Below are 14646 nucleotides of genomic sequence, written 5' to 3'. Positions count from 1 at the left end.
GTACATTCTATGAAAAGATGACTGTCTTTATACCAAGGGCTTTTTTCCCCCTTATATGGGAGGCAGACAAGTCAAAAGGCACATACCCATTCCTACCCACCACCCTTTTCCACTCTCTCATCTTAGTTCTTCATGGATGATGGGTCATCCCTGTCTCCAGCTCACTGCTCTGGGTCACAAGCAATGTAGAAAGACCCAGTACATCCACAGCAAGGTCACTTCACTCAAATAGCTACCTCCCTCTCCGTCCCCTCATGCAGAAAATAGAGAAGATGGGGAGAAATCCCTTCAGGCTGCATCAAAATATTATGCACACAAAACTACTCCCTACTTCTTTGCATCACAGAATCATCTGCACACAGCCAATCTCCAATCACCCCTATCTCCTGCCTTTCACCCATCCATCCATTTCAACCTTGGTCATCCCCTCAAGTTCAAGGAAAGATGACTAATATTCATAAACTTCTTACATTACTACAATGACAATGATTTAGACATTTAAAAAAAAATTAACCAATGTCTACACTATCTGCATGCATGAGATTTTACTCAACTTAAACACTGTAGGTAATTGGAAGGGATTTGAAATGTACAGCATCATTATCAGGTACTGATGCAGTAAAAGATATCTTGCAAGAAACATCTTAAAAAAAATACAACTCCTGAAAGCATACCAACACCTAAATCAATCAAATGGTCATTAACTGCCAATTCATAAGAAGAATTGTGCTCTTCAACTATTTAAATTAGACTATACTAAACTATTTCAAGATAAATTTAAATACACAAAAACTGTAAGCAGGACAGAAGTTCTGTATCAAACAGCTTCATCTAAACAAAACCGTGTAACATAACTGGGGTATACCTACTGGTATACAAAGTACCTCCTACATTCACCAATTTAACCTATGAACTATAAGCAACTGTATAGTGGTACATAATACTGTGCTCTAGATTCATTGTGCTCATTTCATGTGCTTATGTCATGTGTAAGTCAACTTCATAGTTGTGCTTACTTTCATCATGCTATTTTTTTCCTTGTTTTCCATCAATGCTTTACATTTTGGTCATTCAAAATTTGATTCATTCTACATAAAAATGGGAATGAATGTTACTTTACCATTATCAATACTAGATGTTTGAATGACAACTATGACAGCAGATAGATCATACCATTTGTGAAACAATCAGTTTCCATAGGTAAACCAATAACATCCTTTCAAATACTCACTTATCCTCTAGATTTTTGGTACTTCCTCCATCATGGTTATACCTTCTAATTTCTTTACAAGAGCGTAGGGGAATCTTGAGGATAGGAGCATAGAAGTCTCTGGGATCAAACACCAAGGTTTTGGAGCAAACCTGCATGGAATAAAAGAGCAATTTCACCTTAAAGTAGAAAAGCCAATTTTATCTTTAAAGAGGCACAATTCTCTACTACCTTCACCTTTCCCACCAGATGCCAGGTGTTGGAAGATGATATTTAAAATCATTATTTACTTGAGTAACACAGGATGTAAAATGTACTTATTTGATCAATATATGTTTGTATGATACTCTTTTAATTAACAAGCAAGACCTAAATAACTTAAGTAACTAAAACAAACTCAGCAATTGCTTAGTGCACATTTCTAGAATCCCTGGTAAGGCTTCTCACCCTCTGCTTACATTTTACTCATTACACATATACTCATGTGGGGAAGGGTCAAAATACAGTGATACAGTGGGAATAAACCAGCTCCAGCTGTCAGACCCTGCTGTGGAAGAGATATGTATGGCTATTTTGTTTTCAACCCAAGCAATGGTGTGGAGGATAGCCTCCCTGAGGTGTCAAGATGTGAGGGGGTGACTGAACGGGCTTTATTTATTCATGATGCCAGTGTGTGCTCTGAATTGGCCATCCCCTTACAAGGGGGAGAGGGTTTTTAGTACAAGTTCATAAGGAGTATCTACCTTGAGTCTGCCTCGTAATTTGCCGTCAGGAACCAATCTCAGCCATCCCTTGTCTTCAGAGGGATTAACTTTTGGTAGGTGGCAAATGGCAGCATAGTCTTCAAAATATATCTCACCAGGCTCAAGAAGCAGCTGAGAAAATCTGGAAGGAAATTAAAATGAACCATCAACATTTAATTTTTAGTGAATAATCCACACATTCAAAATAAACCCTCTTTTATGCTAAGAATTATCATTGCTGCATTCCCATTACTAAATTCATAGCTGCATTTCCATTACTAAATTCATATTAAATTTATCTAGATTTCATAAATCTTATAAGATACCTGACAACATTTGCATTTGTTATTAAGTGAATTACAAAGTCTACATTCTGGCCGATACTTAACTTCCATCCAGTCCCCACTATCCCGATGCTTGTACATTTGCATGTTATTAAATGAATAACAAAAGTCTAGATTCTGGTTTATATAACTTCCATCTAATCCCCACCATCCCAATGCTTATACTTGTACTTGCAGAAGCAACTTCATACTTTGAAATACTAAATTCTGACTTTAGACCTAACAAAATATTTGTGGTATTCAATGCATCTCCTTAAAATTAAAAGCTTGCTATCTTGGCTTCCACATCAACATTGAATATTATAGCTGTCAGACATCAGTGAGATAAATCAGTAAATTTATTGCCCAAGTTCTCTCTAACAAGAAACACGCAGCCTCTAGAAAACTGGTCACAATCACCAGTTCAGCGCCCTCAAGTCACTTAGTGATGAGATTTTGTAGAGCTGTCTGTAGTGAGTGTTGGACATAATATAATGATCTCTGTGTTGATGTGGTAGTTGTATCACAGCCATTTAGTGTTTGTTAACAGAATATTTCTATGCTGGCTCAGTATCAGTGGAATTTGATAAGATACATTAGGTGAGATCATACATTTTAATATGATAATAATTAGTAATAATAATAACAACGATAATAATTGCTGCCTCAAATTTTATTAACTTGAAACTTGTGGCCCCAAAGGAGGTGACAAATCCTCAAACTCTCCCACAAGTCTCTCTGTTGAATTAATGTCTGTATCATATTAGTGAAGGTTATTTCTATGCCACCAACTTAAATCTAGTTGAAGGGGAGGAATTGCTGGTAGCAAGCTCTCCTTATCCTTGGCTTATGTTAAAAGGTGAAGGAACAGCGCCAAATTAACTGACCTTGTCCTACACACACTAATAAAACATTTATCAAAATCTATTGATCACTTCTACAATAAATATGTCATAGCACATCATCAAATTAAGCAAGAATCAAATTTACTTTCCAAAAGTGTATCAATCAATCAAGTGTAACGCCAATGAATTCATTACTGATGGATGGTCAATATCAGGTCAATAACACATTGTAGGCTTGTAGCCCATATAGCATTCAACCTTCAACGCCAATACCATCTACCAATAAGGACTACAGTAACACTCCTCTATAGTATAATCACCCTGCATTTCATCAATTTTATTTTAAAAGAAATACAAAAACCGCAACAGTAGTCATCAACAGAGAACACAATCTTGGCTCGGTATTCATTTTTTTCAGCATTCTTAGCCAAACACCTAGCTTCCTACAAAACCCTAACCATAACTACTCAAGCAATAACCACCTCAGGATTATAAGCGTGACAAAGTAACAGATCAACAACCTTCACACTTCCTGTTCACAATACGATTCCTTAACCCAGATGTTGCAAGGAATGTCAGCCTCTGTATTACACAATCTCTAAATGGCACATCAAAAGCAGGTGACCATAATTTATCTTCTATACTGGACATCATATATACCTTTCTTTCACTTCCATGGTGTACTGAAGAGTTCAAGAGTTCGTAACAACACTCAGAGGTTCCATCGCCGCTCCCTGTTACACTGTTGTTGACATTCAGCTGACTGACAAGCAACCAGCTGAAAGTCGTACTAGACTAAAGTTTTCAACTAGATAGATCATCAATTTACGATTCCAAATTTCTCCACATATTTTCGAAATTGTGTTACTGAAAGGGAGTGTGCACAAATTTCGTTTAACCCAGTAGTATTTTTCCCATCCCCATGTTTAGTCATGGATTGTTTAACAGTTCCTAAAATATTACCCCGTTGTTTACGTCAAGACATGATGATGCAATATTGATATTCCAACTTATTTGTGTACAAGATTTCTTTATATATTATTTCTGAATTTAGAAGTTTCCAATGGCCATTGTTTTTGCTTTTTTCTGCATGCCTCTCTCGCATCAACTTACAAATAGTTTTCACTTTTCAGTCAAGTACCTAAACTCAAAATAATGATACTATATTTTTGGAAACGATTCGCATTTTCATTGAATTCCCTTTCTCAGGCTTATCAATCTTGTGATCATGAATATATCAAAACAATGTAAGTGGTGGTATAATCTTATGTCTACCCATTTCTAAGCTATGGAATACATTTTTTCGCAGATATATTAAAATATATGCTTAAAATACTATTATAAAGTTGTCAGCAAAAATGATATAAGATAATAATTTTTAGTGTTTGCAGCCACTCATTCTGCCGGGAATATCAGTTTTTTATTACAAACATCAGTATAAAACAAACAGAACAGCAATAGACAATTATAATAATAATGGAACACAACCTATGGAACATGATTCGGTGGCGCGACTGGTAGAGTCCCCGATTGTCACTACGGCGGTTCGGGGTCCAATCCTAACCAGGGTAGAAATAATTTCAATATTGCTGCGCTTCGAGTCGTTACTACAATTCTCGTGGGCGGGGAGTTGGGGGTATGTGTCCCTGTAAGGTCACAGCATTACCCATAAATCGGTCATACGAGCTCTGAGCTCTCCTCCGAGAGGGAAATAGCTGTCGATCACGAGTCCAACACGTGATCCAAAGACCATGGTGAAAGTGCCAAGCACAATAAGCCTTGTCAAGCACCAGATTTTGAATGTTTACACAAATTATCCTGCCAATCTTCAAACTTAAATTTTTTCTCACTGTGATGGATAAAGTGGTAACTGGGAAATATTATAAAATTATGTTGGCCCCGCTGTGAATTAAGTCGGTTATTTTAGAAAGTTGCAACAAAAACATATTTCCACACTTCCTGTCATCTTGACATCAGTCCGATAACTCCAAAGATCAATCAATCCACATAATTCGTAATATTTCGTATGTGACTAAATTTACTCAAACGGGTTCAAAACTGAGTATGTTTCCCTTACATATTAAAGAAATCATATTTTTACGCGAACTCACCTTGTCACGTATTGCATGATTATATATCATAAAAGTTCAGATAGCATTTGCTATCAGCGACACCCTTTGTACGTCGTCACTGGAGTCAGCTTTGGCAAATTTCCAGAAAGACTGCCTACCCCCACGCCACCACGCATAAGCAAACATAAAATGTATGAAAATCTCTCTCTCTCTCTCTCTCTCTCTCTCTCTCTCTCTCTCTCTCTCTCTCTCTCTCTCTCTCTCTCTCTCTCTCTCTCTCTCTCTCTCTCTCTCTCTCTCTCTCTCTTTCACGTTTAAGATTTTTATTTCTACGGAATTTTTATGAAGTCGAAACACAAGCACACATAATTCCCTGTTCAAGGGAAACAGTAACGACTTTCAATACTATAGTGAAGTTTTGAAGGACTGCCCTGCAGTACTAATCACTACACCAGAAAGCCGTGTATGCATTTATCTAGAATATCGTATCAGTGAACCCAAGTATTTAGAGTGGCATGTTTATCTTGTTTATATTTAGATCGCTGAAGCAATTGGCAGTTCCGCTTCACCCAGCCAACTTATCTTAGATTTTTTTTTAATCCTTCTTGAATCCTCTTTAAGGAGTCGGTGCACATTACTGCTGGCAGATCACTCATTATTGTTTATATATATATATATATATATATATATATATATATATATATATATATATATATATATATATATATATATATATATATATATATATATATAAATAACTAGACCACCCGTGACCCGTTGGGTCAAATAAAATCTTAAATGATACGTTGTTAATAAAATGGTCAATAAAATCTTTATTAAGACAATGCTCTTATATTTACAACATTCTCCTTAATTATGCTTCTGTTATATCACGTCTCGTCATCCCACTGCCAATCCCATTCCCACTCATTATCATTATCATCCAGGGAATCCCATGGGACTTGAGCGAGTAGCAACGTTTATAAATATAAACTATATGACAGATATACTATGTCACTATCACCGTATAGTATAAATCACAGAAAATAAGTTTCTATATCAAACTGAATATAATTTAGAGCTCTTACCTCTATTCAGTAGACGAAGGCAGTGACTTGAAATGCAGAAGATTGTGACGTCATGTCATTGCTTGGAACAGTACGTAATATTCTAATATACTCATTATGCCTCATAGATGTTAATTCAGGAGTTGGCTATACTTTTAAATAATAAATATGAACATTTTAGATATTGATTGTAAGAAAATATGTAATCGGAAAAGCGGAAATTAAAAATTTGGCAAATTGAAAATTAGCAGTCGTGACATCACGCGCTCAGAGCTGGGGTTCCTTAGGACCCACAGGGCTGATGTCGTGACGTTATGTCTCTTCTGATTGGCTAGTCCTCAGTTGTGACGTCATATCTCTTCTTCTGATCTCTTTTTCTGATTGGCTGGGTGACGGTTTCAAGCAAACAAGCATGATGACAAACAAGATTATCAGACTTTTATAATTGTATATATATATATATATATATATATATATATATATATCTTTTTTCAACCACAAATCACTTTTAATTCCATGCCATCGCAGTCGAGACTGAAGAATCGCTCGATGGAGGCATCCGTTGGAAATTGAAACGTGGACGAGCCGAGGATTCGAACCCAGCCAACCCGTAACAAAGTTACAGTGACTTAAACCAATACGTTATCTCTCTTGATAGCGTATTGGTTTAAGTCACTGTAACTTTGTTACGGGTTAGCTGGGTTCGAATCCTCGGCTCGTCCACGTTTCAATTTCCAACGGATGCCTCCATCGAGCGATTCTTCAGTCTTGACTGCGATGGCATGGAATTAAAAGTGATTTGTGGTTGAAAAAATATATTAATTGATCACTGGGAACCATTCAGTGTGTATATATATATATGTATATATATATATATATATATATATAATGTTTATTTTATTTATTCTATTCTGTTTAGCTTGTTTTATCTTTTATTTCGTTTATTTCAGTTATTCTATTTGGTATGTTTTATCAATTATATTTAGTTTATCTATTTTGTTTATTTCATTTATCTTCTTCATTTCATTTATTTTGTTTATTCTTTATGCTTTTATTATTTTTATTATTCAATTTTACTCATTTTTAATGTTTCATTTATTTTAGTTATATATATTTTATTTCTATTTGTTGTATTTATTCTATTTATTTGATTTATTTGATCTATTTTATCTATTTCATTTATTTTGTTTGTTTATTTTTTAATCTATTTATTTGATCTATTCTATTGATTATATCTATTTTATCTAATCTATCTATTAACAAATTCAGTTTATTTTATTTATATTATTCTATTGTATTTATTTGATCTATTCTATTTCTTACTTATCTATTCATTTACCTTTTTGTTTGTTTATTGATTTATCTATTTATTTGTGTTCTTCTCTTTATCTATTGTATACAGATAATGATAACAAAAACATCAACAATAACAGAAAATATATATATACACAAGGAATATGATTATGCATAGCAAGGTGAGGCTGCGTGTCGATGTTGATGGCTCGTGACGTAACATGAGAAGAGATATACAGGTTTCAGGCCTGCAGGTCGTCGACGATGAATATTTGTGGTGCAACACTGCTCTCCTGATTTTTCCACACACTAACATAAATATGGACAGCTCATAAATGCTGGGTTTTTTAAATAATAAAGATACAGTATGTGAATCCACAAGGGTTGAGTTTAGAATCTATTTGGAATTTTCGGCTGAGAAGGAGTTGCGCATTCGAAAATTTTCGAAAAATTATAGATAACCTCTGAAATTAAGGGTATACAGCACATAGGTAATTAACTAGATAATGGGAAATTAATTTAGATCAAATGGTAAGCATTTTGAAACGTATAGAATCGGAAACATGGTAGACAGCAAAATCATTGCGCAACAAATTCTTGATTCGTTTCCACATCTTTGCAAACAGACGATGCTAGTCGACGATATTCGAACCGACGTTAGCCTAACATTTAATAATCTTTCCTCTTCGTTTTCTGTTTTTTTTACATACTTCTATATGCAACTACCAACCAGTCTAATTGAAATCATATCATGAAGCTCATATTTTTTCGAAACTTGATTACCGAAGTGATGTTACGTAGATAAATGAAATAGCCAGATGGCATCTAGTATGAAAGGAAAAGTTTCAACCGGAAAGTAAATTTTGCATTGAGGACAAGGCCACTTTGCTGCCGAATTATTGACGGATGCATGGTTGTGTCGTGGGTTTGGTTCGGTATGGACAAGCCAGGGAAAATGAGACTCACAATAACACTAAAACTAAGGTTAATGGTCATATGCTCGGAGGTAACGGACGAATTCTCGTTGGCGGAGGGCCACAGGGGGGAATGAGGCAACTTGCTGGATGGAACTGGTCCCGAGGCGTCTTGGTGGAGAGAACTGCTGCTTGGAGTTGAGCCCAGGAGAGAAGTCGGGAGACAAGTCTTGCGACTTGCTAGATAAGACCACCCGCTTGCGCGAGATCGGTTTTTGTGGAAGGGGAAGAAGGTCTGTAAGAAAATGAAGAGATCGTAGTGTATAAAAGAGGGCTTTTGCCACCGGGCGATTAGGGATGTTTATTTCGTGGCGCCGTGGCTTTGGAGGTATGGGCAGACTTGGGGTTGGAGACTAGGATTGGTGTGTGACCGTGAGGTCACGTGGAATATCTATTCTTCTTATCCTCATCCAGCAAAGTTAGAAAATGAGAAGGAGGCTTAGTCTTAGGGAAAAATAGAGAAATTTGAAATAATTTTAGTGGTAGGTAAACTGAAATGAGAAGGTGTAGTAGGAGAGAAAGTTGGAAATGAAAATAATTTCAGTAGACGAAAAAGTTTATGTAGATGTGTTAGTTTTGTTTGCGGTATGGTTTTGTGTGTATTCTACACATAGAGGATTGATGCCTCCAACGTGTATGCTTATAGCCTGACAATTAATGAGCTACATGCAATATTACTAGTATTATTATTATTGTTATCACCAGTCAAAGCTGGTGAAGGGATGCATTATTGATAAGTACGGCTATACACGTTTTATCGTGTACACCTCACGTGGGACGGGCGCAGCTGACAGATGAGACAAGTCTACTCGTCTCGGCGAAACGCCGACCTTTTAAAGGAGGCTGGCGGGAACGTGGGGAGCTTTCCAAGTTCCTGATTGGCTGACCGCCGGCTGGCCGAGATATATTTGCGAGCTATGCTCGCCAACTACAGCTAGTATAAAAGCCAAGCTCGAGTTGTGTGACGTAACATGCTTAGGCGTGTTTTCCGACGGCGCCGAACTCAGACCAATTTGGCCAACTTGCGCCCTGCAGTTCGTGACGCACATGTCACGGCTGCAGATGCCAGAAGAGCAAAGTTTCTCGAATGGTGTGAGGGCTTTAATGTTCACACCTCCCTAGCAGAGCTGTGGTCTAAGCTCCGTAGAGCAATTGGAAGGACTCAACCGCGACGCACTCATCATGCCCCTGATACTGAGGCGCAGCGGCTGGTGCAGGAGTTTGCCTCTCGCTCCAGCAGCACCTCACTCCCGCAGTGTGTTCAAGACACACTGCAGGACCTACAAGGAGTTAGGTGCCTTGGTGTTGAGGACATGATGAGTCGGTCGGATGATACTGACACTAGCTTTACGCTTCAGAAGCTACGGGTCACACACAGGACCAGCTCAGACACGGCACCTGGAGAGGATCTCGTCACCTATTCCATGCTGACCCACCTTGGGCCGGCGGGTGATGAGGCACCTCTAAGAGTGATAAACGCGTCTTGGAGGACTGCCACGCTACCAACAGCCTGGAAGACGACAATCATAACACCAATTCCAAAGCCAAAAGTTCCTGGTGCCTATCACCTCATCAGCCTGACAAGCTGTATGAGGAAGACAGCGGAGAGGATGGTACTAAACAGGCTGCTGTGGAAACGGCCCAATGCATGAGCATGCACATGTTTACTGCAAGGGCACTGGCACAGCAAACGGTACAGTATAGCAACACTCCTCAATGCTGTCAATGGCACACCGTCCATCATGGTATTTTTGGACTTGGAAAAGGCGTTCGAGTTGGCCAGTCCATTGGTGATATTAGACACTCTTACTCGTAAGGGTGTGAAAGGCAAGCTGCTTTCTAGGATTGCTGGCTATCTCAGTCACCGGTCTGCTAAAATACGATTTCAGGGTCACATATCGGAGGCCAGAATGCTGGAGAATGGCACTCCACAAGGGGGGGGGGGGTCCTCAGCCCCACTCTGTTCAATGTGCTCGTCTCCAACATTCTGGAACTACCTCTACCCAATAGGTGCAAGGTTATCTCTTATGCAGATGACATTGCGCTCATAATTACTGGGAAGCTGCGGTGGTTCAATAGGGCGCAGCGCTGCTTAAGCACTGTAGCGACAGAATGTTGCAGGTTATGGTTAAAGATCTCCCCTACAAAATCGAAAACCATGGCGTTAGGACTCTGGAATGAGGGGGAGCACCTCACCATCCAGGGCCTTAGGCTGGACTGGGTCCACCAGTTTCAGTACCTGGGGGTCTGGATTTATGAGGCTCACCTTTCAGAAGGAACTAGCCTATCTCAAGGAGAGGCTGAAGGCGAGAACCACAGTTATGAAAGCAATGACGGGGAGGGCACTTGGTGCCACGCACCAGGTCCTTCGCACATTCTATGTGCAAGCAGTCCGCAGTCTGGTGGACTACGCTGCTCCAGCTCTCATAACTGTGGCGACTGCCAATCTTGAAGACCTAGCACCTTACCAAAATACCGCAGCAAGGATTATCTTGGGAGCTCAACCTTGGACCAAGAATGTTAACCTCTAGATGGAGGCTTCATTGCCTTCATTAGCATCACGGGTCAGAAGGCTGGAGGTTTACTTTCTTGCCAAGATAGTCCAGAGCCCCAGGATAACTGAACTGAGTCAGAGCCTTGTGATATCTCTGGGACGGGTGGATAATTTTATCCACTGCGGTACCTGGCTATCTCAAGCGGCTAGACTTCTGGACTCCTTCAAGCTCACCAGTGCTCTCCTTGAAAAGGGTAGGGACTCTCCTCAACCAGAGTTCAAGTCCCCGCCTTCATGGCTGTCGATACCTGCAACCTTCGTTGTCACAAAGCTTCCCAGTAAGAAGTTATGTGACCAGGATAGAGTACGAGCGCAGGCCCTACAGGGCATCCGCGCATTGTCGAGACCTGGTATGGCGGTCTATTATACGGATGGCTCCGTAGACCCCAACAGGCCTCGTAGTGCGGGGGCTGCCTTCGTGACGGATGGTCTGACCTTTGGCAGAAGAGTATCTGATCATGCATCCACTCTCCAGGCCGAGGCCATAGCAGTCCAAGGAGCATTAGAGCATGCTCTAATATCTCGAACTGGTCCTGTGGTGGTCCACACGGACTCACAGTCACTGCTAGGCACCTTAGATATGACACAGCCCAGCGACAATGTACGCCTACTGACCTCCATCCTAGCACTCCTGCTAAAGCTACACCAGCAAGCAGGGGTGTTGCGCTCAACTGGGTGCCGAACCATGTGGGCGTCCCAGGGAACGAGCTAGCCGATGCGGCAGCAGAAGCGGCGCGCCAAAGACCCGAAGTCGATGTTGTCGTCCCTCTTAGCAGAAATCAGTTGCGCATACGCACCAGAGCTCTTAACCAGGTACAACGGTTCCTTCAGCACAGACTGGAGGCAGAGGTATCAGAAAGGGCGAGGTGGTACAGGGCAGTCACCGACTATTGAGCCCCTTGTACTTCCTCGCTCCACACCTAGAAAAGTGGAAACTCTGCTCTTCCGTCTGCGACTGGAGAACCGTTGTTTCTGGCAAATCAAGAACAACCCCACAGCAGAAGAGAGAAGATGCCACCATTGTCGCCACCTTGAAGCCACCCTTGAGCATTACCTCCAGCATTACCCCGCAACTGTTTTCTGAGGAGAGGGTCCCCGACAACATCTGAGGGTCTTGTGCACCGCCTATGCAGCCACCTTAGCGAATACGAATTGCGTCGGCTGGTGGAGTGTCAGCCCCCTTTTAAATTATATATCATATATATGTTGCTTACACATTGAATTTCATACACTTAATGTTAGAAAGGGTGCATTCACCAGGATGTGCATACATATATTACATACGTATGCTCATCTAGGAGATGTATGAGTGGGTGTGGCCAAAGCCACACACTCTCATACACTGAATCACCCTCCAAACGGGCTCGCCATTAAACCCCGTGGGAAGTATATTCCCAATTTTTCAAAGTCAAAGTTGTGTGACGATCAGTCTGGTTTTGACAAGCGGCGCGTCACCACAGTTGGAAGGCTGTGTTTTAAGCGTAAATTTTTTTGTTTCTAAAACTGTTGTATTAATGACGCTGCCGTAAAGTTAATAGTGAAGTTGGTAGTGACAATAGAATAATATTATAACTATGTGTTGCTAGTGACTAATCCTACACATTAAACCGGCTATTTTCAGTGAACCTAGAGAGAGAAAAATAGTTGGATTGAATCTATAATACATACAAAATTATTATACATACATATATATATATATATATATATATATATATATATATATATATGTATGTATGTATGTATGCATGTATGTATGTATGTATAATTGATGCAGAAATGAAATATTGTTTCTTTTTCTTGTTCAAACTTAAGTCGTTGCAGAAATTTTATGTTATTTATTTCGTTTGAATGTGCCTTCCAGTAGACTATTCATGCTATTGTGCGGAAATTACGGGGAAAGGAAATGCAGCAAGTCGACGGGGTACATGACAGGAAATGTTGCGACTCAGCTGTGAAATATTTGACATGGTGTCGTATTTCCCAGATTTTTGTGTGGCTAGCGCCATATTCTATTTCCTCTTTTCTTCTTATTTCTATTCTTCTTTTTTTTTCTTTCTTTCTTTAACAGATGGAGGACAGAACAATGGTGCGGCGTCGAAGATCCGTGAGGATGCATTTTACCTATATCAGTCTGAATAACGCCAGAATATTTCAATCGGATGAAGGAACGACACTGTTATGAAAGGGTTCACTAAGCATAAGAGCTGATGAATATGGCAGATTATCACACATCTGTGGAGGCTATCCTACCCTGCACGCAAACCTAAAATAGTAGTGGGTGAATTCGCCAATATTTCGGGTATATTTGAATTAAGTCGGGTTGAATTCGTGTTCCATAGTGTGAATCATACAATCAATATCCAATGACCACAAGTTGCACCATGCGCAGATCGCTGGTGAGCTTGGTCACGGATCTATGAGTCAGTTGGTCAACTGCGGATTCAAGTATTTGTTTATTTCCTTTGGATGATAATGGCGGACGCAGATCACGATAAGGAAGTGTAAATAATGATGAAAATTGTATTATGGATATATTTACGTTAAGAGTGTGTTTAGGGTTCATACTCAGTTATTATATCTATACGAGAGTAAACATACAGAAAATTGACGGATTTGTTTATTTTCAATTTGTTTATTTCTAGTCTAAATGCCTGTACAGACGCCAAAATGTTACAGAAAAGTTTTGGATAATTGGGAAAATTATGTACATTTGTACCTGTCTCTATTTCTGAATGTGTAAAAGAGTCATTTATAGTATGAGAACACACAAACACCCAACGGTTGGAACGCCCAGTATCCGGTCCCACATGAACATGGCACATCGCTGTTGACAAATGGAGTACTTCCTGTGTACGCGTACTGTACTCAATGCCCAACGATGGGCGGCAGGAAATGAGGCAACGATGATAGAGAATTGGAGGAGAATTTATAGACTAAAGCGATTGTCTAATGGATGAGAAAGGCACACTGGTAATATTGCAGTAAAAGTGATGAGGTATAGCGGTAATCTTCTTGTAGACTTTGACAAGATGAAAGGGACATGTATGGGATGTGAAAGAATGAGGATGTTTATTTTTCATTTCTAGTCATTTCGCATTGTGGGCAATTACTGTTTTGAGTAAGTGATAATGATAGTAATAGTAATTGATAATAATAATTATAATGATAACAATTATAATGATGTTGATAGTAATAATAATAACAACAATAATACTAATAATGATAATAGTAATAATAATGATAATAATAATAATAATAATAATAATAATAATAATAATAATAATAATAATAATAATAATAATAATAGTGATAATAGGGATAATAATGATAATAATAATAATAATAATAATAATAATAATAATAATAATGATAATAATAATAATAATAATAATAATAATAATAATAATAATAATAATAATAATAATAATAATAATAATAATAATAATAATAATAATAATAATAATAATAATAATAATAATAATAATAATGATAATAATAATAATAATAATACATACATACATATACCAAAGGCTTTTTTCCCCTTACACGGGGGGTAGCCAAAAAG

At 38.7% G+C, this 14646-nt stretch overlaps 1 protein-coding gene across 2 annotated transcripts in view; it reads right to left on the bottom strand.

Annotated features, from left to right (window-relative positions):
* LOC143024801 (protein FAN-like) overlaps positions 1 to 5264 on the bottom strand; it is a 40758-nt gene extending 35494 nt beyond the window's left edge. The window contains exons 1-3 of one of the 2 annotated variants that reach the window (XM_076184019.1): positions 5233 to 5264; positions 1954 to 2095; positions 1232 to 1362 (exon numbers count right to left, since the gene is read on the bottom strand). In XM_076184019.1, coding sequence (XP_076040134.1) covers positions 1232 to 1362; positions 1954 to 2095; positions 5233 to 5249 — 290 coding nt within the window. In that variant the 5' untranslated portion in view covers positions 5250 to 5264. Of the gene's footprint in view, positions 1 to 1231; positions 1363 to 1953; positions 2096 to 3781; positions 4059 to 5232 lie in introns of those variants that run through there. The other variant, XM_076184018.1, reaches the window with a different exon arrangement.
* Positions 5265 to 14646: the final 9382 nt, after the last annotated feature.

The sequence above is a fragment of the Oratosquilla oratoria genome, chromosome 4 (genome assembly GCF_046742065.1).
Source record: "Oratosquilla oratoria isolate Oo_2021 chromosome 4, ASM4674206v1, whole genome shotgun sequence".
Lineage (NCBI taxonomy): Eukaryota > Metazoa > Arthropoda > Malacostraca > Stomatopoda > Squillidae > Oratosquilla > Oratosquilla oratoria.
This window is presented reverse-complemented; position numbering and strand designations above follow the sequence as displayed.